This window comes from Mustela erminea, chromosome 5 (genome assembly GCF_009829155.1).
Source record: "Mustela erminea isolate mMusErm1 chromosome 5, mMusErm1.Pri, whole genome shotgun sequence".
In the NCBI taxonomy this organism is placed as follows: Eukaryota; Metazoa; Chordata; class Mammalia; order Carnivora; family Mustelidae; genus Mustela; species Mustela erminea.
In genome coordinates this window covers 118,237,049-118,263,534 of record NC_045618.1, presented here as the reverse complement: position 1 = coordinate 118,263,534, position 26,486 = coordinate 118,237,049, and the positions used below count along the sequence as shown (strand labels likewise).

Sequence of the window (26,486 nt, the reverse complement as noted above, 5' to 3'; positions counted from 1 at the left end):
TCACCTAGAAAAATCAATCTTTTTTCCCAGAGCACAAGCAGCCTGTGTGGGTGAGCGCAGGCCTGGAGATTACCTGGAACAGCCTCTCTGAGCTCTGGGGCACCGCTGCGGGGGAGTAGGTGGGGTCCATCTCTGTGAACTCTTCCGCAAAGTTACTCACGTCTAATTCGTCTCGGATGACAGGCTTAAATGGCGCGGGCACTTTTTTGGCGGCTAAATCATCCCAATTTATTTTCTAAAACAAAGAAAGAAACTTGGTCCAAAGTAGAAACCAACAAAGTTGAAGTATTTTCTGAGAACTAAGAATAACAAAGACAGATTAGGGTTTTAAGAGGTTGATAGGGAAAGAGCACATATTTCAAACCAATAATTAAAAAAAAAATAAAGATGTATCTATTCATATTAATTTACTATATTTATATATCTATATAAATACATATTTATATATTCTATGTGTGTATATGTGTATATATAATTTATATATTTCTATATACATATATTTGTGAACATATATACATATATTATTTGTATACAAATATATATGTGTATATGTACATACATACACATATATTTATTTATTTTTTCCTAAGTATGAACACTTTTTCTGACTGCAGTTGATGGCTCCAGTCAATGCTATGTCTGAAAGATGAGATGGCCTTCCATCACTCGGGTCTTGATGTGTCCTCTGGGGGGCACCAGGATATCCTAATCCACCCTTAGGGATAACAAAAATTACTTTTGTCCTGACCCTCCTGAGAAAGGTGTGAGGCCAGAACAAAACTGAACTGTAATAAAGGGCTTTTCAATGCTCTATGGCTATGAATAATAATTCTAAAGGAATATTCCTGTTTTCTAGAGGCCATGTTAAGTGGCTCTCGGCCGATACTTGGTTGCCCTCCTGGTCATTTGGACAGATTAGAAAATAAACTCACTATAAATCATGTACTTGTTTATGTCTGTAAGTATAAACGAGACTGCCATACTGATGTAATAATCATTTACATGTTTAACTGTATTCTAGCTTTTTCTTTTTCTTTTTTTTTAAAGATTTTATTTATTTATTTGACAGATCACAAGTAGGCAGAGAGGCAGAGAGAGAGAGAGGAGGAAGCAGGCTCCCTGCAGAGCAGAGAGCCCCATGCGGGGCTCGATCCCAGGACCCTGGGATCATGACCTGAGCCAAAGGCAGAGGCTTTAACCCACTGAGCCACCCAGGCGCCCCATATTCTAGCTTTTTAAATACTGCTTCTTCTTTCCCCCAAGGGATAATCTGAGCCCTCTTCCCCCCATGCCAGACACTGACTGCCTGATAAAGTGCTATGTTTTATCTTATTCAAATTCAACTCTGTGCTCTATTTTCTTTGTGGTCTTTCTGTCACTTAAAACAATCTCAGGTATTACTTACTGAATTGAATCCTACAGCTATCCTATTAACATATTTCGTCAAATCTAAGATGTCATCACGGATAGTGAGATACACCACTGTTTTATGTACCATTAAGAAAGGAAAGTCATCACCAACTAGAACGGTGACACTGGCCATTGTCAGACGCATTCTGATTTCAGAGATGCTTGATGACATTCGGGAAGTTTAATCCACTAACATTAAATGTTTTTATCATGCCCTCTTGTGGAGGTAATGTAGAAAAAAATCACTAGATTACAGATCTTCACGTTTTCCAGTTAAGAGTGAGCTTTAGAGATCATTTAGCTCATCTTTATTTGATCCACATGGAAACTGAAGGCTCGAAGTAAGAACTAACCTTTTTCACGTAAACAGTAGCTAGTGGAAGGGCCAATCTCTTGATTTTCTAGTTAGTAGTGTTCTGTCCTCTGTGTGGCTGTAATGTTTTCCATTACAAGCATATGATTTGTGCTTGGCTATTTATACACACATTAAAAGAAACTTTTAGAGTAAAGGGGTAATTTAAAGAAATATGTTGTTAGCAGGAGAGTCTGGTGTGTAGAAAATTGAGTGCTATTATGTTCCTCTCCACCTCCTCTCCATTTAGGTCTTTGTAAGTTGGAGTCTGATCTTCCCTAAAGTGTTCTTGTCATTTAAAAGGCAAGGCAATTAAATGACCTAAAAGTACTATTCCAAGCTATAGAAAAGGGAAATTTCTCTAATACGAAAGACATACTGTAATATTGACATATATAGGGAACCACAGAGAAAAAGATCCTAGGAAATATGATGGAGATATTTTGCTTGAGTATTTCTTGAATTTTACCTTATTGTTAAATTTTGAGCCAGATTTCTCAACGTATTTGAAATAGCTTGTTCAAATATTAATCTTTGTAAGCCATGCTAATTTATGAAATGCACACACTGAGAAGTCTATTTTATTCTTAATGTATTTCTGTTATTGAACTTCCGTAAGATGTATAGTAATAAACTTTTAAATGGGTCACAACTGAGAGACTGATGCTCTTTTTTTGAGTACAGAAATACAGAGAGGTAATTCTTATTCTCAACCATTATTTGTTTTTCTATATTTAAAAAAACAATAGATGACATAAATAGCAGAGCTTTTTCTTTGTTTTGTTATGCTATTTTCATTTGTTTTGCTGATAATACTGTAAAAGCTCAGTTTGGAGAATAAAATAAAACTTGGGTGGTCCTTTTATTTTATTTATTTTTAAGATTTTATTTATTTATTTGACAGAGAGAGAGAGATCATAAGTAGGCAGAGAGTCAGGCCGAGAGAGAGGAGAAGCAGGCTCCCTGCTGAACAGAGAGCCCGATGCGGGGCTTGATTCCAGGATCCTGAGATCATGACCTGAGCTAAAGGCAGCAGCTTAATCCACTGAACCAACCAGGAGCCCCAGGGTGGTCCTTTTAGATCATGAATATTTAGAAGTCATGTTTGTTGAGGTGATGAAATTATTTAAAAGTCGTAAGTTCATGGGGCACCTGGGTGGTTCAGTCGGTTAAGCATCCGACTCCTGATTTCAACTCTGGTCCTGGGCTGGAGTCCCCAGGTGGGTTTTGCATGGACCACTGAGCGTGGAGGCTGCCTGGATTCTCTCTCTCCCTCTCCCCTTCCCGCATCCCATTCCCTGCTTGCATATGTATGTGCTCCCACCTTCTCTCTCTCTTAAAAAGAAAAAAAAAAGTGGTAAGTGCAGGGTTTTAAAACCTGAGGTCATGGTGTCCCAGGTTGACCAGTCAAGCTGACCAACTTAACATTTGCCCCCAGTTATCTAAAATTTTGGAGGTTTTTGTTGTTGTTGTCACTAAATTGAGCAAACTAAGTTGAGCAGATATATTGGTGCTCTGCATAATGGCTTCATTAGGCTTTTTCAGGATAAGCAAAAAAAAAAAAAAAAAAAAAAGACGATTTAATTCTATGTTGCAGTTATGCAACTGAGAAATAGATTTTTTAAAAAACGTTTTATTTATTTGACACAGAGGTAGAGGGTGTAAGTAGGCAGAGCAGCAGGCAGTGGGAGAGAGCAGGCTCCCCACTGAACAGAGAGTCCGATGTGGGGCTTGATCCCAGAACCCTAGGATCATGACCTGAGCCGAAGGCAGATGCTTAACTGACTGAGCCACCCAGGCGCCCCTAGATTGGTTTTTAATTCTCTAAGATCGCTCCTCAAAAAAGAAGGAAAAACGAAATCACTGTCTAGAAGGTGGAACACAGTGGGGGGAACGGCTCATGAACTAAGAAAGATGAAAAAAGCCTCTTCAGTCCATATGCCTAAATTTCAAAATCATAAATAGAAACCAATACTCAAAACTGGAACCAATAAGCATATGGAAGACTGAATGCCATTATGGTCCTCCCCACTCTCACTTCACTTAGGGAGAAAAAGACTACTTAGGTGTCTCCAAGTAGAATTCTGATCCTTGGATTCCTCCAGGGGCCCTGTCGTTTTTTAAAAAAGTGAAATGTATATGAAAATAGGGAGCAAAGATCCCCCAAAGGGACCACGTTCACTCATTTCAGCAAGAAGGGCAAGCACTCTGCAAATAGCAGGGCACACAAAACCATCTGTTCAATATATTTCACCTGAAAAAAGAGATGTTCTTTGATTTCATCCGCATCACGTGGGCCACATCCCAATCTTTTCTTGGGATCTTTCATCAAAAGACGCTGAATTAGGTCTTTAGCTAAAGCACTCATTTCTTGAGGATATGGAGGCTCACTTTTTAATATTCTCCTGTAGGCAGATAAAACTTGCTATTAAAACAACCAGACGATGACGTTAGTGACAGTATTCTTAGCAAAACAAGTATCGTGCGACACACTTTGAAATTGAACTATATGTGAAAAATGGAGCAAGAGTATTTAAAATGAGATACCATGAAATCAAATTTCTGAAACTTAAATAAGCAGAAACAAAAAGTGTTGGATCATTTTTCAGTATAAGTCATTCCTAGTGGGAAGCTGCCATCCCAAATATTTAATTGGAAAAAAAAATATGAAGGCCTGGGACCTCCCATCTACCAACTCAATTCTGATGAAGATTTCCCAATGGAAAAAACTCCTAATAAACTCAAGGAAGTCAATCCAGCCCTCAGATTTGAAACGACAAAAGCAACTCCAACCATACCTGCCTCTCTTCTCCTTCCCGTGTGCTAGCGAACAGCAGGGCCCAGCAGGAAGCGGGAGGGAAGGCCAGCCAAGACAGGGGGAGTCAGAGTCACTTGGACAGGGCTCCACTCCTAATATCTGAACACGAGCACCAGACCTGGGGCTTTTCATAGGATGAGAGCACCTGCTTCATTATCTGCTACTATAAAACAGGCAGGCAAGCCCTATAGGGAACTCAAAGAGAATGTCTACTATTTACTATGGAAGGTAAACAAGATAATCAAGTTTCTTGATTATATATTTGAATTTATTCTAAGGTCAAGGAAGAACTCAATCCAACCAAATGTACCTTTTGTCCCTGTTAAAAGGAAGGTCAATAATGAGAAGGGACGATGAAGGGGACAGATTGAAATTAAGAAGCTCAACACGGTATACCTGGAAATAGTTATTCCTTTATTTGGATTTGCAAAAAGATGGCTTTGTGTGCATTAAAATATTAGTAACTGTTATGGAATAAAACCAGGTAATACGTTGGTAACAGACAGCAACAGCGTGGTAAGAACACAGACTCTGTGGCCAGACAGAATTCAGACTCCGGCTGTGTGGCTTACTGGCTGTGTGAGTCTGAGAGAGTTGCTTGACCTCTCTATGCCATGGTTTCCTTAACCTAAAAGTGGGTAAGATGGTGCTTAAATTGGGGAAACAGGAGGAGCAGTGCTTAGTGCTGCCCCTGAACATAGCTCCCGTCGAGCTCCCTCTGGCTGGAAGCAGGGAAATGAGCAGTGATTTGGGACTGAAAATTCCAGCAGTGTTGTTCATTTCAAAAGCTAATACGACTTCTTGCACTCCATGCTGGGGATGCGAGAAAAACGTCAGCAGAACAGGGGAAAAATAAGCAGTGCCCTTTTTTTTTCCTTTTTGATCCTTTAGGATGTGCCCAGGGCTCACAGCTGGTCAGGGCTCTTGGCATCCGAGAGACTCCTCTCCGCAGATCAGGCACAGGTATACCCGACAGAGACACTGGCTGCCCTGTTTCTGAGGGAAGAAGAAACACAGCTTTTCCATTTTCTCCACCTTGAATGTACTTTTTGCAGGCAGGATTTTTTGGTCCAGGATCAGGCAACAGACATGTTGTTGCTGACGTGCACTTTTGCCTCCTCGGAGGGATGGAAAGAAGCGCTGTGGCCGCCACCATGGGAAGGTGCTGATCCCGTCTGTCACTCCTCACACCTGAGGCGGTGGCCTTCAGTGGAAGTCGATGTGGCCCCAGGCACCGGGGACAGCAGTCGGGCAGATCAGCCGTGGTGGGTTCTTCCACAAAAGGAGGGATGTGGAAAGAACAGGGCAGCCCCACTGAGATGCCCGAGTGGAAAGAGGGGCAGAAAGAGACCCCGTGCACAACCAGGGGGTGGTGGTCTGGGCATACAAACAGCCTCAGTGGGTGATGGAGGTCGGCAGCAGGTGCCATGGGACGGGGACTAGAGTTTTCAATCAGGACGAGACCGGGATCCCATTGGGAAGACACAGAGTGGAAATGTGAAGGGATTTCTGAGAGCAGAGCTGATGTGGGAACATGAAGACTGGCCGATTTTGGGCCCAGAGCCTTGCCTTCCTGAGAGCAGCTCACAGGGCCAGAAGCAGCAGTGGGAGACACAGCAGGCCATGGAGGGCATCCACCCAGCTCGCAGGAGACAAACTAGGGGCGCTGCAGAAGGAGACACCATGACTTCTTAGGCTTCTTGTCTCAGTACACAGAGTAGCACAGGGTTTCCTTAGTGTGTGGAGAGGTTCTGAAGCCTACAGAGAGCCACCGGGCCAGGAAGAGGACCAGAAATGGAATGGATGGGGTGGGGAGGAGAAAGCCCCAGAAGGCTTCAATCTCTTCTCCACCGGAAGATGATCTCGAATTTACCTTCCTCTCATATTGTTTCCTTGAAATGTACTGGGCCGAGATAAATGTGAAATGACAGTGGGGCCTGGTTCCTGCGAAGTTACCCCTGAGAGGTCTGAGCAGACAGGACTATTTAAAACTCAGAGAACACAAGCTTCTGGGTGTTATCTCTTACCCCAAGGGTGTCCTTGGGTAGGGCCGTGGGCACCCAAAAGCTGTGCACAGGGGAGTTTTAATATACACGTCCTGTGCTGAGCTTCCCCTGCTGGCGTGGTTTACACCACCCAGTTGGTCTAACCACTAATGGCTGAGTATGTCCTCTGTGGGCTGGGAAGCCAGGGCGAGGTGACTGGAAAGACCACCGATCAAGAGGTATTTGATGCTGTATCTATGAAAGCTAAGTAAACCTGGTGCCAGATTCCAGCCCACTGTGACCTGTGAGCATGAATGCCAACCCGAAGGCCAGACCAATGCAGCTGCACAGCATGTGCACTGAGGAAATGGGGGATGCAGGTGGAGGATGCTGGTTTTAGCCAGTGCTAGTTGTGACCATCCCCAAACACCCTGCAACAAGGACAGGGAGACGTTGTTCAGGTGTTGCTGCCATTTTACCTTCAAATGTGCTTATTTCTTAATTGGCAGTAGCCAAGAGCTCTTTCTTTTTAGCTTCAAAGGGGATCTGGGAAACTCCAGAAATGAACTGCCATGGAGTAGGGCCCAAATAAACCGTAGAGCTCTCTGTGAAATCACAACAGGCCCCGAGTTGATATATCACGTCAAACACTTCTTGTGTTTGTTATCGTTTAATCCATACAATAATCCTATCAAAGGCAGTGAGTATTATCCCTGCTTTAAAGATGAGGCAAGATTCCCTTCAAATAAAGCAAGAAATATACAAACCAATTAAAATTTTAAGCAGGTGTTTTTAGACCATAGATGATTTAATATTTTTTCCAAGAATAAGCAAATAACACAGCTAAGAAGATTTTGAAAAACAAAATAATTGGGAAGGAGTCTACACGTTAACTACAAATTAAAAAGTATTAGAAAACAAAACCATAACACTGAGGTGCTAGCAAAACAAATCAACAGCCAAATCAAATGAACAGAAGAGATGACTTGAAAAGCATCCAGGCACATACACAAACTTACACTGTTTTTGAAAAGGGACCAGCCTACATAGGAAATGCCACACTGTTCAACAAATGTGCTGGGGAAACAGCTATTTGCGAAATAGTGAAACAAAGCAAGATCTTTGCCTTATAATACAACCTGAAATAAACTCCAAATGGATAGTGGAATTACATGGAAAAAGAAAAATTCAATAAAATTAAAATCCAAAATATAAAAATGAATATACAATTTCTTTCTATTCAGGAATGTTAAGTTTTTGAAAACCTCTGTGGTCAAAGAAATTCATAACTGATCAGCTTAAGAATATATGGGTTCGAACACCAAGATTAGAATTAAAACTATGATGGGGTGCAAGACGGATGGACGGCAGACACAGAACAAGCAAGGATTGTCCAGCAGTCACAGTAGAATCATGATGGAAGCAGGTAGGCAGGTATCCACTCTAACAGATGTGATATTTTCATAATAAACTATGGTGGAAACAGTGAGCCTATGAAACATGGTGCACGCTTCGTATGTTTACTAAAACATAACCATAAGAACTGTCTCAGCAATGGTATTAGGACGATGGGCAAGGCTCACTTGTCCCTCCACTAAGGTCTCTGCTCAAGTGTCACCTTATCAGAGCATCTTTCTCTAACCATCCGGACAAAATACCCATCTTCTTCATCACTGTCCTTTCTTTTTGCTTCATGAAATTTAAAGACTATTATATATTTATTTGTCAATTAATTATCTCTCCCAACTAAAATGTAAGCTTTGAGGTAGGAGGGATTCCTTTTTTTTTTTTTTTAAATAGCAGTTTTCAGGATGCCTGGGTGGCTCACTTGGTTGGGTGTCTGCCTTTGGCTTGGGTAACGATCCAGGGGCCCTGGGATTGAGTCCCGTGTTGGGCTCCTTGCTCAGCGGGGAGCCTAATTCTCCCTCTGCCTGCTCCTCCCCCCCTGCTTGTACTTTCTCTCTGACAAATAAATAAAATCTTAAAAATTAAAAAAAAAAAAAGGCAACTTTGTTCCCTGCTTTTTTTCCTGGGGCCTAGAGCACTACTTAGCACTCAGCAAGTCCTTAACAAATATTTCCTGAGTGAATAAATATCTGATTATTTTTCATTCGTGATACCTTGCTCACTCAGGATCTTTCTTCCTCAGTTGCAACAGAGGCCTGCAGATAACATTTTTGCATTCTTGCATACCTTCTCTTGGGTTGTTTAGTTCTATTTGCCCTCCTTTTCAAAGTTCACAATCTTTCCTATTTCATAACTTAATATTGTTGATTCTCACTTCCTGGTTCTCATGTGGTTCCAGAATTACAAAGTTACTCATCTGCCTGCCTGAGTTGGGAGGAGTTTCCAGCCAACTTCATTTACTCTAAATAGTTAAGGATATTATGGTATATCTATTCAATGGTTATGTCATATAGCAATTGCAAAATTATGTTTACAGAGAGCCTGTAGCCTGTAATTGGAGAATTCATTATAACTTTAAGCAAAAACTGCGAAAGAGGAAATTGTATTTCTAGTATGAGCGCAATATATCCAATTATCAGCAGTATTTGTCTCTGGGGGTCATTATGCACATTTTACACTATATGCACATTTCATACTAGAGTGTACATTAATTTTAGAATAGGAGCAATAAAATGAACTTCATTTACAAGATTAGAGGTGCACAGAGAGCAGCATGCAAGCATGGCTAGGCCAAAAGACTTGCATCTCCCGTGAGCGGGCCCCTGTGGCTATTTCCTACCATCTCAAAGGCCTTTTCCACCTGCAGCCTTCACAAACCTTGTCAGTCCCCCCAGCTCATGTGATCTTGCCATCCTGAATGGTTGCTTCCTTGACACCCCCAGTGCCCATGGGTCCGAGCTGCCTTGTACGTCGATGGCATAGTCATCTTACCACTCAACTATTTTTCAGAACTCCCTGGTGTTATGGACCGTCCTCTGTTTACTCCCTATCTTCCCAGGCAGTATGTAAGTTTTCCTAGGACAACAACTCTGCCTGTATATTTCTCTTCGGCCCTATGAGGTAAAAATGACTCAGTACATATTCTAGACATTAATGAACTCAGTACTCCCCTTGTCTGTGCCAGCACTTCCCAATCCTTTAAGGGCAATAAGCACCCACCTCACTAGGAAAGAAAACAGCAGCACAGAATCGAGTGTGAACTCCGGGAGAGCATGAAGCAACTTTCCAGGGATCACTTTGTACTCGACCCCACTCCCAGCTCAAGGGAGCTATAGTCCTTAAGCAAGATAACCTCAGTTTCTGCGTCTATAAGAAAAGCACACAGAGCCACCTGTTTTCCAGGGTCATAATGGTTCCAGGAAATGAGGGGTGAGACCCCTCGGCGCAGACAGAGACTGGCACACAGCTGCGCCCGGGTGAGTCTTGCCCTCAGGAGGCTAGTCCCCAGGAGTGTGCCTGCTCCGAGACACTGGCTGCCCAGAGGGGACACTTCCCTTTGGCTGTCACTGCGTTTCTCCTTGACCCAGCTACCCCGTATTTCCCTAGACCTTGCCAGTAAGAATCATCAAATGAGATTCTTTATCTATTCCTGCAAAATCTGTAACTCTACTCAAACTCTCAGCCAGTAACCCCTGGGAGCCCCGGGCACGTCTCGTGTGCGCTATAAATACTCTTCTTCACGTCACGTCTCAGACCTCATTTCCTTCTTTTGCTTCATGAATTACCGAAGGGGCGCTCACTCCTGCTGTGGCGTCTGGTGCACAAGAGAGAACATTTCTGTTCCTTGGGAGGTTCGGGGAAGTAAAGACGTGTGCACGAGCTTGTAAAGATTTTGGTAAAAGAGCTTTCTTTTCTTTTCAACATATAGCATCTTCTCCCTAAAAGTGATGGATGTGACTATGACCTAGATTTGCCTCCCAGCCCCATGGCTAAGGCCTCTGAGAACAGCTGCTCTGGAGGGGCTCCTCTCTTTTGCACTCTCGTAGGCCTGGCAGGTCAACCAGACCAGCTTGTCAGACACGCCTGCACATGTCTAAGTCACAGGGCGGGTGCGGTCTGATCCAAAGTGGGGACCCCACCACACTGGCTATGGCTTTTGTTGGCAGACCTCATCCCTGTCCCTCTTCCTTTCTGCTCTTTTCTGTGACCCAGACAATGCTCACAAAGCTTTACTTCACACACTCCACTATCTCTGTTAGGGCAACTTTCCTTGGGACGCCTGGGTGGCTCAGCTGTTTAAGCGTCTGCCTTTGGCTCGAGTCATGATCCCAGCCCACGAGTCCGGCATCAGGGTCCCTGCAGAGCAGGAAGCCTGCTTCTCCCTCTGCCTACCACTCCCCCTGCTTGTGCTCTCTCTTTCTCTCTCTCTGACAAATAAATAAAATCTTAAAAAAATGAAAAACAAAAAACCCCCAACAGAGCACCTTTCCTTAATGGGCAAGACAGAAGGGATAGGAGAGGATGGAGAACCACACTTCGGGAGTTCCCTGGGACCGAGAGGCTACATGTGACAACAAACTGAGGCAGTACTGAGTCAAGAGCGGAGTGAGATGCAGAGAGGCTGCTGAAGGGAGAAGAGCCCGAGTCAGAGCAAAGAGCTAGAGTACAGCAGCCAAGATTATCCTCCAAAAGGAAGAGGCTCTCCTGGGGAGGCCGCAGAGAAGCACAGGCTTGTAAAGAACAGTGAGATTGGGCACCTGGGTGGCTCAGTGGGTTAAAGCCTCTGCCTTCGGCTCAGGTCATGATCCCAGGGTCCTGGGATCGAGCCCCACATCGGGCTCTCTGCTCTGCGGGGAGCCTGCTTCCTCTCTCTCTCTCTCTCTGCCCATGTCTCTGCCCACTTGTGATCTCTGTCAAATAAATAAATAAAATCTTAAGAAAAAAAAAAAAAGAACAGTGAGACTACTCCAGATGGAACTAATGACTGAGTCAGGAACGCAGACGGCCACCTCCACAGCCTCTCCCAGCACGAATGAGGCTGACGCTTTTGACTTCAAGTTGATGGGACCCGTGGGTAACCTGTGGGTGATCAGGTTGGGAGAAGGGGGCAGTGAAGCGCCTACACAGGGCCTCACAGGAACAACAGAAGGCCGGGGCTTGGGGAGCAATGGCAGACTGACAAGGAGCACCCCAAATGCTAGCCATTCTAGTGCCGCCGATGGGCCCTCCCTGTGGCTGGAAGGAATATTCCTGGGTCTTATTCAGGGCTCTGAACTGTATTCGGAGGCCATAATACAGTACGACTCAGCTCCGTCCCCACCTGTGATGCAGAGGAAGCAGGAGTAAACCGAGCTAAAGGATGCCGAAAGGAAGTAAGATAGAAAGCGGAGGAACGTGAGTACGGAGGGCAGGGTCATTTTCACCCTGCTCCTCTCCTTGCCACACCCCTCCCACCACGGGACTCGACCCTGCAGTGGCTGCAGGTGGGTCACGTGGAAGAATGTGTGGATGAAATCTGTGGTGAGGAACATTCGTGGATTTGGGGGTAATGAGTGAAAAAAACATCCAGAAACACAGATATCACTAATGGGTACACAAATACCTAAAATGAGGAAGAAAAGAAAAAAATGAGTGGCACATTGGGAATCGAGAAGTCTTTATAAAATATGCTGATTAAGGACTTTATCATGAAAATGAAAGAAAGATATGAAAGCCAAGGGTTTGAAAAAATGATCTCTTAGAACAGGGTAAGAAATAATGATGCTTGTTCTAGTTATTCTATGCATAACTCTAAAAGCAAGACATCTATAAGCAGAGAATTTTAAAAAATAGAAATGAGTTCATTCAAGGTGTTACTGACTAGTCAACATGGTTAGAATAAAATAATCCAACAGAATCACTATTTTAATTTTGCTTTAGAAAACTATAGTATGACACACAAAATCAGTGTACTATAGTAATTACCTAAATAGAGATCCTCCTTGGGAGGACAGTTACCCAACCCAGAGGTCAGCAAACATTTTGTAAGGATGGTCTCCTTATATTCACAGTAATCTCCTTGTGTCATTTCTTCCCTTCAGGTGTGCACAGAACCTAGTGACTTTTTCCAAGGTTTATTTATTATTTTAGAGAGAGGAAGAGAGCACGAGCAGGAGGAGCAGAGAGAGAATCTCAAAGCAGACTCCACGCTGCGTGTGGAACCCTGTGCCGGCCTCCATCTTGCAACCTTGAGACCACGACCTGAGCCGAAACCAAGAGTTGGATGGAGCCACCCAGGCGCCCTGACCTAGTGACTTTCTTATAAACAATACTGTCCATAAAGGTAACAGGATGCCACTTTCACGATTAGGCTACAAAAGAGTTCAGCCTCCTGGAGACTTTCCATTCCCTTCCAGCCTGCATGCTTTGAGGAAGCAAGCAGCCAAGTCAGAGAGGCCCATGTAGTGAGGAACTGATGGGTGCTCTTTGGCCAACAGCCAGCCAGGAATGGGGGCCCTCGGTCCAATGGCCCAGAGGAGTGGAATCTGCCAACAACCACATGTGCTTGGAAGCAGATCTTTTCCCAGGTGAGCCTTGAGAGAACTATAGTCCAGCCAGCATTCTGATTACAGCCTGTGAGTGACCCGGAAGTAGAAAATGTAGCTAAGTTTCCTCATCCACGGAAACTCTGAGAGAGTTAATGCATGTGTTTTAAGCCACTGAATTTTGAGGCAGTTACTTAGCAAGAGATAAGGGATAACCGATATAAGGCCAGACAATAAATACTTCAGGCTTTGTAAGCTGTGCAGTCTTTGGGGCAATTACTCACCTCCGCTACAGTGGCCCCCAGAGCAGTCAGAGATCATACTCTGATGAAGAATCATGGCTATGTTCTACCAAAATTTTACTAATGGACAGTGAAAGTCAAATTCCATACAATATGCACGTCATAAAATGTGTCCATCTTTTGACTTTTTCAACCCCTCAAGACCGTAAAAACATTCAGAGCTCATAGGCCATACAGACACAGGCAGCAGAATGGATCTGGCTGGTTGCAGTTTTGCTAACCCCTGACCTAAATTGTACCACAAATATTATTATTATTTTGATAAGACTGAGACCTGAATTTCTATAACATTATGCTTATCATAGTACAATGAGACACATTCACAAAACATATTTTACTGATGGATTGTGAAATGCCAAATGAACATCTCATATATTCTCAACATTTCAGAGTCAGAGAAAGCAAGGCAAAGAAACGGCGCTGTCAGAGATGACAGGAGAACGGCGCACAGACTCTCTATAGCCTGATTCCCAGGGGAGGACACAGGATTCAACGACCACGGGTTACAAAGCCCCAGGCTAGTGAAGGATGACACCTTCCCACGCAGCAGTAATCCAGAGCCTAAAAAGAAGGGGTTCTTCACAGAAAGGGAATCAAAGCTAGTGGGAGACAGACAAGTAAGAAAAGCATGCTATGTACATGAGATAAAAATAAGACCCAAGCTCAGAAAAGCTAATGAAAGCTTTATCGTAGGTAAAACTATCTTCGAATCTCTGAAGCAACATCTGGAAGAAACAGAACTCATGTATGTTCTTTAGGGGAGGGGACAGCATTGACATGCAGAGGTTAGAGGAAGCTGATTTCAGCTCACGTTAAGGGAGGCAAGATTTTATACAAATGAAGTTGTTCAGTAATAGAAGGGGCTTCCCTGAAAATACCTCACATGACTGTGTCATCTGCTGAGTGACGGCACTCACCCAGAAGGGAGAGGACCACTGGGACCCCGCTGAAGGGATTTGTATAGCAGGGAGAAAATTTTCCTCTCTTTCTAAATTCTTACTGGGTTTTAGATTTGATATACCAGAAAAACATTCTTGTTCTGGTTTTAGGCTACCCACAAACAGTTCCAGGCAGGTAGATAACTTGGAGTAGATGCTATTTTGAAGCAGCTCAGGTAAAAGCTTGAGAAAGGATGCAGCATTCAGGGACAAGCACCAACATGAAGGAAGAATTCAATGATGAAAAAAGCCCTTGGCTAATTAAGACAGGGGACAAGAGAATGATACATTTATCGGAATGGTACATTTCTTTTTCACTTTTTAAATTTATGGGTTTTTTGTTTTTAGTTGCAGGAGAACTGACACAATGTTACATTAGTTTGGGGTGTGCAGTGTAGGGATTAGCAAGTCTGTATGCTGTGCTCTGTTCACCCCAAGTGTGGTGACCTGTGTCACCATCCACTATAACGGCACCGCTGACCATATTCCCTGTGCTGTACCTTTTATCCCCATGACTTATTCATTGATCACTGGAAGTCTGTATCTCTCAGTTCCCTTCATTTGTTTTGCCCATTCTACATGCCCGCTCCTCCCCCAACCACCAGTTTGTTTTCTGTATTTATGGGTCTGTTTCTGCTTTTTTTGTTTGCTTGTTTAGCTTTTTAGATTCCACATGTAAGTGAAACCATATGGCATTTGTCTTTCTCTGTTTGATTTATTTCACATAGCATAATACGTCTAGGTCCATCCGTGTTGTTCCAAATGACAAAAATCTCATCCTCTTTTATGGTCGAACAATAGCCCATTGTATATAAATCGAATGGTGCATTTTGTTAAAAGAACAGACTATGAAAGACTTTACACCAGGAAGACAGTCAGAATCACTACCTTGAAAGGAAAAGGTAGTGTAGGATAACTTAATTATTATACTGCTAGAAATTTCAGTAACAACCAAAAACCATGAAACCATAGGTTAACAATAAGCTTTAAAGAAAATTATTAACAACATGACAAAATGGATAATTAGTTCATTAAAGGGCAAGAATCCTATTTAAGTTCTTGAAAAATATGTTCTAGTTTTAAGATTTTAGACACACTGATTCATATTCTTCCTCTTTCTCAAACCAGAATGCCAAATGATTGATCTAAGGCCAATACAAGCAATTTAAATTTGACCATCGCTTGGTTTAGAATACTCCTGCCTTCATAATCAGCAACATACTACCTCCCTGCAGGTAGTCCTAGGAAGGAAAAGAAAACTATAAGATGGCTTGTGGACGTGGACTCAGAGAGGGGGAAATCAGTCAGAGGAGGCACTATTTCATGCTGTCAGGTTAAGATTGCCCTTCGCATCTGTCACCATGACAGGTAGGACCTTGCAAAGGGACCCAAATGCTCACGGCCATGACCAAGGTTTCCTATAATTCTGAGGCATTTTCAAACTGTTAAGAGACCCATTTAAAATAAGCAGAGTCATATGAAAAAATTTTAAATTAATGACTTTAACTATGATTTTAACAAATATTACTGATCCCTTTGGAATTATATGAACTGGAATAGTGAGAAATTATTTCCTTACTCATCTGTCCTGTAATAGGTATGTTCAGAAAAATTTAGCAGTTTTATTAAGGTAAAGCTGATGCACAGTAGACTTCCCACACACAAACATACGCTTTGGTAAGTTCTGACAGATATAGACGCCTGTGAAGTCATTGCCACAACCAAAGAAAGAAACATACCCAACCACCCTCCAAAGGTTCCTGGTGTCCCTTTGTCGTCTCCTCTGACCTCCCCCAGTCAACTAACTGCCCCTCAGTCAATTCTCACACTTGAGACGGTTATATACCCCAGAACCTCTTGAAGGAAGGGGAAGGTGGGGCGCCTTAAGGAAGGACTCTGAAACTTGATAGTGTGCATCTTTCTCCCAGCCTTCCCCAAAGGGGCCTACAGCTTTTTATCAGAAGAGCTGTTTATTGGCAAAGAGGAATTAACCAGACTTTCTGGGGACTATTGGACTCTGGCTCTCAACTGACACTAATTCCAGGAGACCCCAAACATCACTGTGGCACACCAGAATCAGGGCTTATGGAGGCCAGGTGACCAATGGGAGTTTCAGCTCCATCTCAGGGTGGTTTCAGTGAACCCCTGCCGCCATCCGGTGGTTACTTCCCCAGTTCCAGAATGTGTAATTGGAAGAGACCTATTTAGCAGCAGGCACAATCCCCCCATTGGTTCCCTGACCTGTGGAGGGAAGACAATTACAGTGGAAAAGGCAAAATGGAAGCCATTAGAACTGCCTCAACCTAGGAAAATCGTAAAACCCAAAGTAATATGGCATTCCTGGGGATTTGCAGAGATCAGTGCCATCATCAGAGACTTGAAAGGTGTAGGAGTGGTGACCCCCATCCACCCCCTCACCCATTTGGCCTGTGCAGAAGACAGACTGATCTTGGAGAGGACACTGGAGTATCATCAGCTGAACCAGCTGGTGGACTTCAACGGCAGAGCTCTACCAGACATGGTTCCGTTGCTTGAGCAAATTCACACCTCCCCCACCCCATGCAGCTAGTCATGTGCCATATGCGTTTTTCTCCACCACTGACTATAAGGCTCACCAGAAGGACTTGTATTCAGCTAGCAAGGCCAGCAATGTGCCCTTACTGTCCTACCTCAAGGGTACATCAACTCTCCAGCCCTACATCTTAATGTAGTTTTCAAGGCTCCTGATCACCTTCCTCTTCTGTATCTCACTGATCTGTTATATTGATGACCTTATGCTGGTTGGACCCAGTGAGCAAGTAGCAGCAACTACTCTAGACTGATTGGGAAGATGGATGGATGTCAGAGGGTGGAAAATAAACTGAATCAAAATTTAGGGACCTTCTAGATTAGTGATTTCTAGGGGTCTGGGGGTATGGGGCATGTCCAAGGTGAAGGGTAAGTTGTTGCATCTGGCTCCTCCTACAACTAAAAAAGAGGCACAATGCCTAGTGGGTCTCTTTAGATTTTGGAGGTAACATATTCCTCTTTTGGGAGTAGGACTCCAGTCTATTTTCCAAGTAACCTGAGCAGCTGCCATTGAGTGGGGTCCAGAACAAGAGACAGTTCTGCAACAGGTTCAGGTTGCTGGTCAAGCTGCTCTGCCCTTGGGCCATATGTTCCAGCAGATTCGAGAGTGCCTGAGGTGTCAGTGGAAGACAGGGAACCTCTAGCAGGTCCCTTTGGATCTTGGAGCAAAACCCTGTCATCTTCTGCAGATAACTACTCCCCTTTTGAGAAATAGCTCTTGGTCTGCTACTGGGCCTAAATAGAGACTGAACACTTCTATGAGACCTGAGATGCCTGTCATACATTGGGTGACATCTGATCCATCAGCAGCACTCCCTCATCAGATGGGAGGTAGGAGACACGAAATGGGGCCTGAGCAGGTCCTAAAGGCACAAGTTACATGCACCAGCGCCCCAGATGCCCATTCTCCCCACTCCTGCTCCAATGTCTTCTCTCTCTGAGCCTGCATCTATGAAGCCACAGGTGGTTCCTATGATAGCTGACAGAGGAAGAAAAGGCTCAGGCCTCATTTACAGAGAGTTCTGCATGATACGTAGGCACTACCCACAAGTGGACAGTTGCAGCACTATAATTTCCCTTCTAGCACATCCCCGAGGACATGGTGAAGGGAAATCTTCCCAGAAGGCATGACTTGGAGCAGTGACCTGGATGTTCACTTTGCTTGGAAGGAGAAATGGCCAGATGTGCAATTTTATACCGACTCATGGGCAGTGGCCAATGGTTTTGCTGGAGGGTCAGGAACTTGGAAGAAGTAAGATCAGAATATTGGTCAACGATATATGAGTAAGAGAGGTATATGGATAAGTCTCTTTGAATGGGGAGAAAAATGGAGAGATATTTGTGTCCCATGAGAATGATCACCAAAGGGTGACCTCAGCAAGGAGCATGTTAATAAATCAAGTAAATAGGATGATCTTGTGTAGATAATCAATCAGTTTCTTTCTCCAGTCAACCCTATTATCATGTTGGGCCATGAACATAGTGGCTGTGGTGGTTAAGAAAGAGGTTATGTGCGGGCCCAGCCGCATGGATTTTCCCTCACCAAGGCAGACCTGGCTACAGCTCTTGCTGAGTGCCCAATCTGCCTGCAGCAGAGGCCACCACCGAGTGCCCAATATGGCACCAATCCCGAGGGTGGTCAGCCGGTTACATGGTGGCAGGCTGATTACGTTGGACTGCTTCCATTACAGAAGGAGCAATGTTTCATCCTACCTGGAATAGATGCTTACCACAAATACGGATTTACTTTCCCTGCAAATGACCATCTGAAGACTTACAAAATGCTTTATTCACAGTCATGGTATTCTACACAGCATGGCTTCTAATCAAGAAACTCACTTCACAGCAAAAGAAGTGTATAGTGGGCCCATGCTCCTGGAATTCACTGGTCTTACCAAGCTCTCCGCCATCTTGAAGCAGCTGGTGTGATAGGACAGTGGAACAGCTAGGTGGCGCTATGTCGCAGGGCTCTGGCAAGGTTCTGCAGAAGGCTGTAAATGCTCTGAATCCACATCCAATACATGGTGCTGTTTCTTCCATACCAGGATTCATGGACCCAGGAATCATGGGGTGGAACTGGGAATGGCACCACTCACTATTACTCCCAAGTGACTCACTGGCAAAACGTTTGCTTCCTATTCCGCTGACTTTTTGCTCTGCTAGCCTAGAGGTCTTAGTTCTAGGAAAAGGAATGCTTCCACCAAGAGACACACAATGAATGATTCCATTGAGCTAGAAATGAAGATGGCCACCCAGCTACTTTGTGCCTCTAAATCAATTAGCAAAAAAGGGATTTCTGGAGCAGCTAGGGAGATCTATCCTCACTACCAAGGGGAAACTGGACTACTACTCCACAATGAAAGTAAGGAAGAGTGTCTGAAATACAGGAGATCTCTTAAGGTATCTATTAGTATTACCATGCCCTGTGACTAAGGTCAACTGAAAACTGTAATAACCCAATCTAAGCAGAAGTACTAAAGGCCAGGATTCTTTAGGAATGACTGTCTGGGTCACCCACAAGGTACTTGCTGAAGACAAAGGGAATATATAGTGGGTAGCAGAAGAAAGTAGTTCTAAATACCACCTATGATCCCATAACCAATTATAAAAATTGCTCTATTTCCTCATTTTGTTTTGAATATATATCTGTGTCAGAATATATATGCATAAATCATTTTAATATAGATGTTACAATATGTCTTTGTTGTCTTTCTTCTCTTATTTGTTTTTCATGTAATACAAAATGCACTGGCTTTATATCATGGCCTTTAAGAACTGTTAATTTTTATCATAGTATCTAAGTTATGAGAGTTCAAGAAGAGCAAACATCACTTAAAGATTTTATGTAGGGAGTTTGTGGGTTTTCCATTGCATGTAGGATAGCTGTATCACGTTTGGTGGAATTATGACTGCGTGTTTTTTTTTTTTTTTTTTTTTTTTTAAGTCCTGGGGCTCAGAGGTAGAGAGTAGGACTTTAAAAAAAAATTTATTTATCAGAGAGAGGGAGAGAGCGAGCACAGGCAGGCAGAGAAGCAGCAGAGGCAGAGGGAGAAGCAGGCTCCCTGCTGAGCAAGGAGCCCGATGTGGGACTCGATCCCAGGATACTGGGATCATGACCTGAGCCGATGGCAGCTGCTTAACCAACTGAGCCACCCAGGCGTCCCTATGACTGCATTTTTGTCTTTATTTGGAGATTCAGTTCAGTTTAAGGAGAAGTGCATGGCTGCCCAATTGACAGGGATGGACTTGTGATGGTTAATTTGAAGTGTCACTAGACGGGGCTACAGGTTGCCCCAATTTAACACTGCTATGTGTTTCTGTGAGGGTGATTCTCAATGAAATTAGCATCTGACTTGGACACAGTAAAGGAGAATCCTCTCCCCAGTGTGGGTGGGCAGCTACCAATCCCTCGTGAACCTGAGTAGAGAAAAAAAAAAAAAAAAAAAAAGGCAGAGGAAGAGAGAATTCAGCCCCTTGCTGCCTGCCTAACACAGGATGCTGGTCTTCTGCCACTGGACTGGGATTTACACCCACAGGATCCTCTTATTCTCAGGATAGGGTCTCCAGCTTGCAGATAGCAGCTCGTGCGACTTCTCAGCCTCCATAATCATGTGAGCTGATTCCTTATAATACATCTCCATATATATATAGAGAGAGAGAGAGAAAGAAAGAGAGGGAGAGAGACCCTAATGGTTTTGGTCCTCCGGAGAACCTTAACAATTAAGCTCTCTGGCAGCCACTCCAGTGAGTACACAATGGCATCTCACGTGCTTTAGTCTGCATTTCCCTTAAGACTAATGATGTTGGTCATCTTTTCATGTGCTTATTTGCCGCTCATATATCTTCTCTGGGGAACTATTAAGATCTTTTGCCCATTTTTCAGAACAGAGGGGTTTCTTTCCCCTTGAGTTTTAAGAATTCCTTATGTATTCTGGACACCAGTCGTCTATCAGATGCAGGAGTTGTCATTTTCTCCTAGTCTGAGGCTTGTCTTTCCACTCTTTTGGTTTCCTTCAAGCAGCACATGTATAGAATTCTGATGAAGTCCAATTTATCAGTGTTTCTTTTACGGACTGCACTTTTTGTGTCCTGTCTAAGAAATCTTTGTCTAATCCAAGGTCACAAAGATTTTCCTTTATGTTTTCTTCCAGAAATGCTGTGGTTTTAGATTTTACATTTAGGCCTATGACCTATTTTTAATTTTTCTATAAAGTGCAAAGTATTTATTGAAGTTCATTTTTCCCCCATATTATAGCCAATGGTTCTAATATTTGTTGAAAAGACTATCTTTTCTCCACCAAACTGACTTTGCACCTTTGTAAAAACAAAACAAAAACCAAAATACAGCACAGTTGTCTATATCTGTGTGGTTCTGTTTCTGGACTCTTTATTCTAGTTCACTGATGACTGTCTATCTTGATATGAACATCACAGTGTTTTAATTATTGTAGCTTATAAACCCTGAAATCAAGTTTGGTCTACTTTGTCAAAGGTAATTTGGCTATTCTACGTCTTCTACGTACCTCTACAAATTTTACGTTGTTAACTTCTATGGAAACAAACAAACAAAGAAACAAAAACCCAAAAACATCCTGCTGGCATTGTGACTGTGATCAATCTACAGATCAGTTTAGAGAAATAACATCTGAACTAGACTGAACAGCTCCCTCCCTCACGAGTGCTTACCAGTACTTCACTGACTACCCAAGGGGAACCTTCTGCAAGTCTCTGGCCATCTCTCTGACTCTGCCCTATGAACTCTAGCTGCCCGGTCCTCCTGGACTCAGTTCCGTGTCCTCAGCTCTGCCTGGGCCTCCCCTCCCTGTGCTGCAGCCTGGATACTCTCTCAAGGCGGTAAGCTGGGCAATCAGAGGGCTCACCTCGTTTATTTTCCGTCTCTCTTTGTTCACTGTCCTTCACTGCTAGATGCTCAATGTCTTCGAGAATGCTGTTTCATATATTTTGCCCATTTAAAAAATTGTTTCAGGCAGGAAAGTAAATCCGGTCCCTGTTATTCCATCTTGGTGGAAGTCTCAATTTTAATTTTTAATGTCAAATCTGTTCTCAAAGTTATGAAATTCAAGTAAAAACAGGACAAAAACATAACTAGTAATTAGTATAATGTTTTATCACTGTGTGTTTATTTGTTCATTCATCCATTTCATTCCAAAAATATTTATTGAATTCTGCACGGTAAGCACTATGCTGGCACAGGAGCAGACAGTCCTGAAGATCAAAGCCAGACATGCCCCTTGCTCTCAGAGCTTACAATCTAGTGGGACAGACAGACATTAATCCAATAACTATGAACACATATGTCACCCTGCGATTGTGGCAGTTGCTATGAAGAAAAGAACAGAACAATGCTACTAGGGTAACCTACAGGAGGGTGATTTTATGGTACTTGTTTCTATTGAGCCTAGATATCCATAAGTGGAAAACATCACTACTTTGTCTTTATTTGCAAAGAAATAACATTTGATACAGAGTGGGAAAGAAAGTGTCCAACAAATACACTTCCCAATATATGATGTACTAGGTTAAGATAATGTGTCAAGTGCTTTGGAGCACAAACAAATTTTGACACTATCCTTATGACACTTAAGATCTAAGTGGGCACATAAAATAGAAAGAAATGCAAATGTTATAGATCTACATTCTATATGAATATAAATGGATGTTTACCACTTGGAAATCATTTTGTCTACCCTCATTTAAAAAATTCTTTTCTATCAGCCTTGAGTTCAGCAATTTGATCAGCTTCTTTGAGAAAACAATACATTCATTTTATTTTGTTAAGTCTTACCGAGATATCTCAGCTTGGGAATTCTTCTCCCCATCGACAGTGAAAGGAGATGCTCCAGTTAGTAATTCATACATGAGAACACCTAAACTCCACCAGTCAACTGCCTATAAAACAATAATGTCATTTTATAGACTATGAATATATATTTTATAAGAAAGAAAAATAAACAGAATAAAACTATCTATTTGAAAAATATTTTAACAAAAAGATTCTGTATAGAGCTTTCTATGTAAGGAGTATTAAATGAAGCACATGCAAGAAAAGGACATTTAGAGAACAAATACCTGGGTATTCTCAGAACACAATTTAAACACAGTGAAGTCAATCAAGGGGCTAAAGGTATTTTCATTATTTCCTAAATCATTAAGTAATGGTTTTACTTTGATTAATTTAAAAAATGTTTAATTTTAAATAAATCTAAAAAATTTTACTTATTATTATTTTTTAAAGATTTTATTTTTATTTGAGAGTGAGAGAGAGAAAGAGTATGAGACAAGGCAGGGTCAGAGGGAGAAGAGACGACTCCCCACTGAGCAGGTAGTCTGATGTGAGACTTGATTCTGGGACTCTGGAATCATGACCTGAGCTGAAAGCAGTCATTTAACCAACTGAGCCCCCCAGGTGCCCCAAATTTTAAAAATTTTAAGTAAAAACTTTAGACTTATGACGTGGGGAAAAAAAGGAACATTCAGCATTTTTTTTAGAAAGTTTTTTTTTTGGGGGGGTAAAGATTTTATTTATTTATTTGACAGAGAGAGAGATAGAGATCACAAGTAGGCAGAGCAGCAGAGAGAGAGGGGGAGCCTGACGCGGGGCTCGATTCCTGAGATCATGACCTGAGCCGAAGGCAGAGGCTTAACCAACTGAGCTACCCACGTGCCCTCAGCATTTTTATTAATTATTTAGCCCCCCCAAATATTATGAAATTCCTTGAACTCAAAGAACAAAAATGAAAAAAAAATCCCATCTACTGATATCATATTTCATAACCACCGAAATCAATTCTTCTTAAAGGACCTATCACATATATCTTCATTTATGTGAGTCTTCAATTGTGGTAAACATGAAGACTTAAAATAATATAAGATAAAATGAGATCTAAATGGGAAACCAATTTATAAATGCAGCTACCTGAACTAAGAACATAGCAAATTATATATAATTTAAAGAATCCTGAAATTAGTTTTTTTATAATTAGGCAAGCCAAGATTTGAATATCTGTTGAATGCACAAGCTTGTACCAGTAAGATATTAACTGGAAGCTAAAATTTTTAACCCTGCTTCCAAATTTCAGGGAAAAGTTTTCAGAGAGATGATACAAAATTTATGAACCTAGAACTATTTTAAAGAAAATGCATAATGATGACATAAAACATGATCAGGCGCCTGCAGTCATAAAGGAGTGTAGAGCCAGAAGCCACTGATAAGCACTTTGCATATATTGTCACATTTAATTAACTCAAAGTCATCAAGCTGTTCCATGAACAGGAAAGAGTATTTATTCACTAGCTGTATTCCAGACCTCAGGTATACAGAAATTCTAGGAGGTTCTATAAGGTTTTCATCTCTAAAAATTGGTTACATTAGGTCTTGGAAGGTAATTTTCAAATTTTAAGTTATAAATTCCTATCAAGCTGCTAGGGAAAACAGTTTCCAAGAATACCAGGAAGCAAATGAAAGCAGCAATTCAATTATTTTATTCATACAAGCCATCTTACTGCTGCCAGAGCCAGGACCCTCAGAATGTTTTGCTGTTGGATTGCAAACCAGCTGTTGAGATGACACAGATCAATAATCAGATTCCTAATCATATGGCCTCAAACCAATACCACACCAACTTGAAGAACAGGCTTTAAGTATATGACTAGTCATTAGTAAGGAGACCAAAGATTCGCCACACCGAAGATATCTGGGTTGAATGTGTGGGATTTTGAAAGGGGATGAGGGAGAGGGGAAGATGAGGAACAAAAAAATAGCCAAAATTCCTTAGAGAAAATTGTTAATACAGCAAAACCATTAAGATGGCACTAAAGAATCTATACCCTTTAATACAGAAAGAAAAAAATAGGTGACCTAGATTTTATAACAAAACTGCTCATGTGCTTCCTCTACAATCTTCACTTTGCACATACAAAGGGAAGTGAGGTTTTTAGAGGACTTAGGAAAAAAAACTTGGACTATCTTGAACGCAGGATTTTTTCTTTCTCCAAGGATTGCTACAATGCTTATTTCTGTTGAAGAGATAATCAACAAAGTCTATCTTTCTCTTCTAAAACACTAGGTATCATAATGTGTTCATGTATACAAAGCAAAGGAGAGAAAACAATGAAGGTAAGACAATACCAGAAAGAGGCCTCTGTTGAAGAGACTGGACTGAGTTATTAACTAGGGTTCTTATTATACATTTTATGAAGATATAAGGAAGTGTAGAACATACCTTGTCATGGCCTGAATCTCCCCCTCTGACAATATCCGGAGCCATGTATTCAATAGTCCCACAAAAGGAATATGCTCTTTCAGCCTTAAATAGTCAAACAAACAAAAAGGCATTTGATTTCAAGCCAGACAAATGACAAAAAAGTCAATTTTACATGTTACTGGTTGAGATACACCACAGTAGAAAAGTAGTGGTAGAATTTACTTGACAGACTACCCCCTTCTCACCAGGACAGATCATCACCTCCATAGTGAGTCCTGGGTGCGTGTTCTGTCCAAAGACTTCCTTTGCCTGAAACCCTCCCATCCATCCATCCATCCATCCATTCAACCATCCAACCATCCATTCATCCATCCGCTCTTCTTTTTTGCACTATGTATGTATATTTCAATTATTGGTCTCTTGTACCATTCTTTTTGTAAAACCTCAAATAGTCCTAGTAGGGTAACAAGAACTGTTTAATACTTTAAGACTTTATTTCCAGATAGGCAAGATTGGGAAAACACTGGGAAACCTTCAGGGAAAAAAAGAGACCAAATTCTAAGAAGGAGAATAGGGAGCCCAAAGATGAAAAATGAGGAAGGGTATTTTTTCCCACCTTATTTTGTTTAGGTTTGGCACTGCCAATCATACGTTTAGTAATAATGAGCAAAACTGTTTATATTTTAGAAAAAGCTTGTCTCTTAAAAACAGTTATTTCTCTTTTGTAGAGCTTTAAAAAGGTCCAGATTAAAAAAAAAATAAATTTTTAAATAATCAATTGTGTCATATGACTCATCCCAATAAAATAAAGGAGAGTAAATATCTAAATTATTATACAGATATACTAAATAGGGAAAGAAATTCTCTATACAAAATACATTCTTATGGCTGTATCTGAAAGTTTTTAAGGCACTTTGGTTCCCTTAAAATATTTTACAAAATTACTTTAAAGGAAACTTTTCAATTTATACTTTACTCTTCTTCTACTAGCCAGTTCTTAAGAAAAATACACATTCCTCTTATTTACCAATTTTAAAAGTAAAGAACACTACTCTAGCAATGTTATAAAATGAATTAGTAGAAGTCCTTAACTTTATTAGGGGCAAGTTAAGCACAGAGAAAATAAATACAATGAATTTATTTAAACACTTTGGTAACAAATGTATTAAAACTACTTAGTTATTATATATATATATATATGTCATGTGTCATATGACATATATGATACATCATATAATTAATATGGTTTAAGATTAATTTTCCTCTTTTTATGTGCTATATTTGCTGAAAGATTACTATCCCTAGAAACTAAAAGAAATAATTTACTTATGTTTATATCTGCAGAAAATTTTCTTTTTTGTTACCTGGTAGAATAATGTGATTGAATAGCTAATATAAACCATATATCAAATATTATCTCTCTGCTTCATCATTTCAGTACCAAATGATAATTTTGT

General features: G+C 41.7%; 1 protein-coding gene across 6 annotated transcripts in view; it reads right to left on the bottom strand.

The window, feature by feature from the left end:
• The window catches only part of RPS6KA5 (ribosomal protein S6 kinase A5), a 175,502-nt gene that overhangs the window by 23,625 nt on the left and 125,391 nt on the right, over window positions 1-26,486 (bottom strand). For 5 of the 6 annotated variants that reach the window (XM_032344675.1, XM_032344676.1, XM_032344677.1 and 2 more), the window contains 4 exons: window positions 25,048-25,131; window positions 22,611-22,714; window positions 4,017-4,167; window positions 74-235 (listed from right to left, as the gene is read on the bottom strand). In XM_032344675.1, the coding sequence (XP_032200566.1) occupies window positions 74-235; window positions 4,017-4,167; window positions 22,611-22,714; window positions 25,048-25,131 (501 nt within the window). Of the gene's footprint in view, window positions 1-73; window positions 236-4,016; window positions 4,168-21,684; window positions 21,828-22,610; window positions 22,715-25,047; window positions 25,132-26,486 lie in introns of those variants that run through there. The other variant, XM_032344680.1, reaches the window with a different exon arrangement.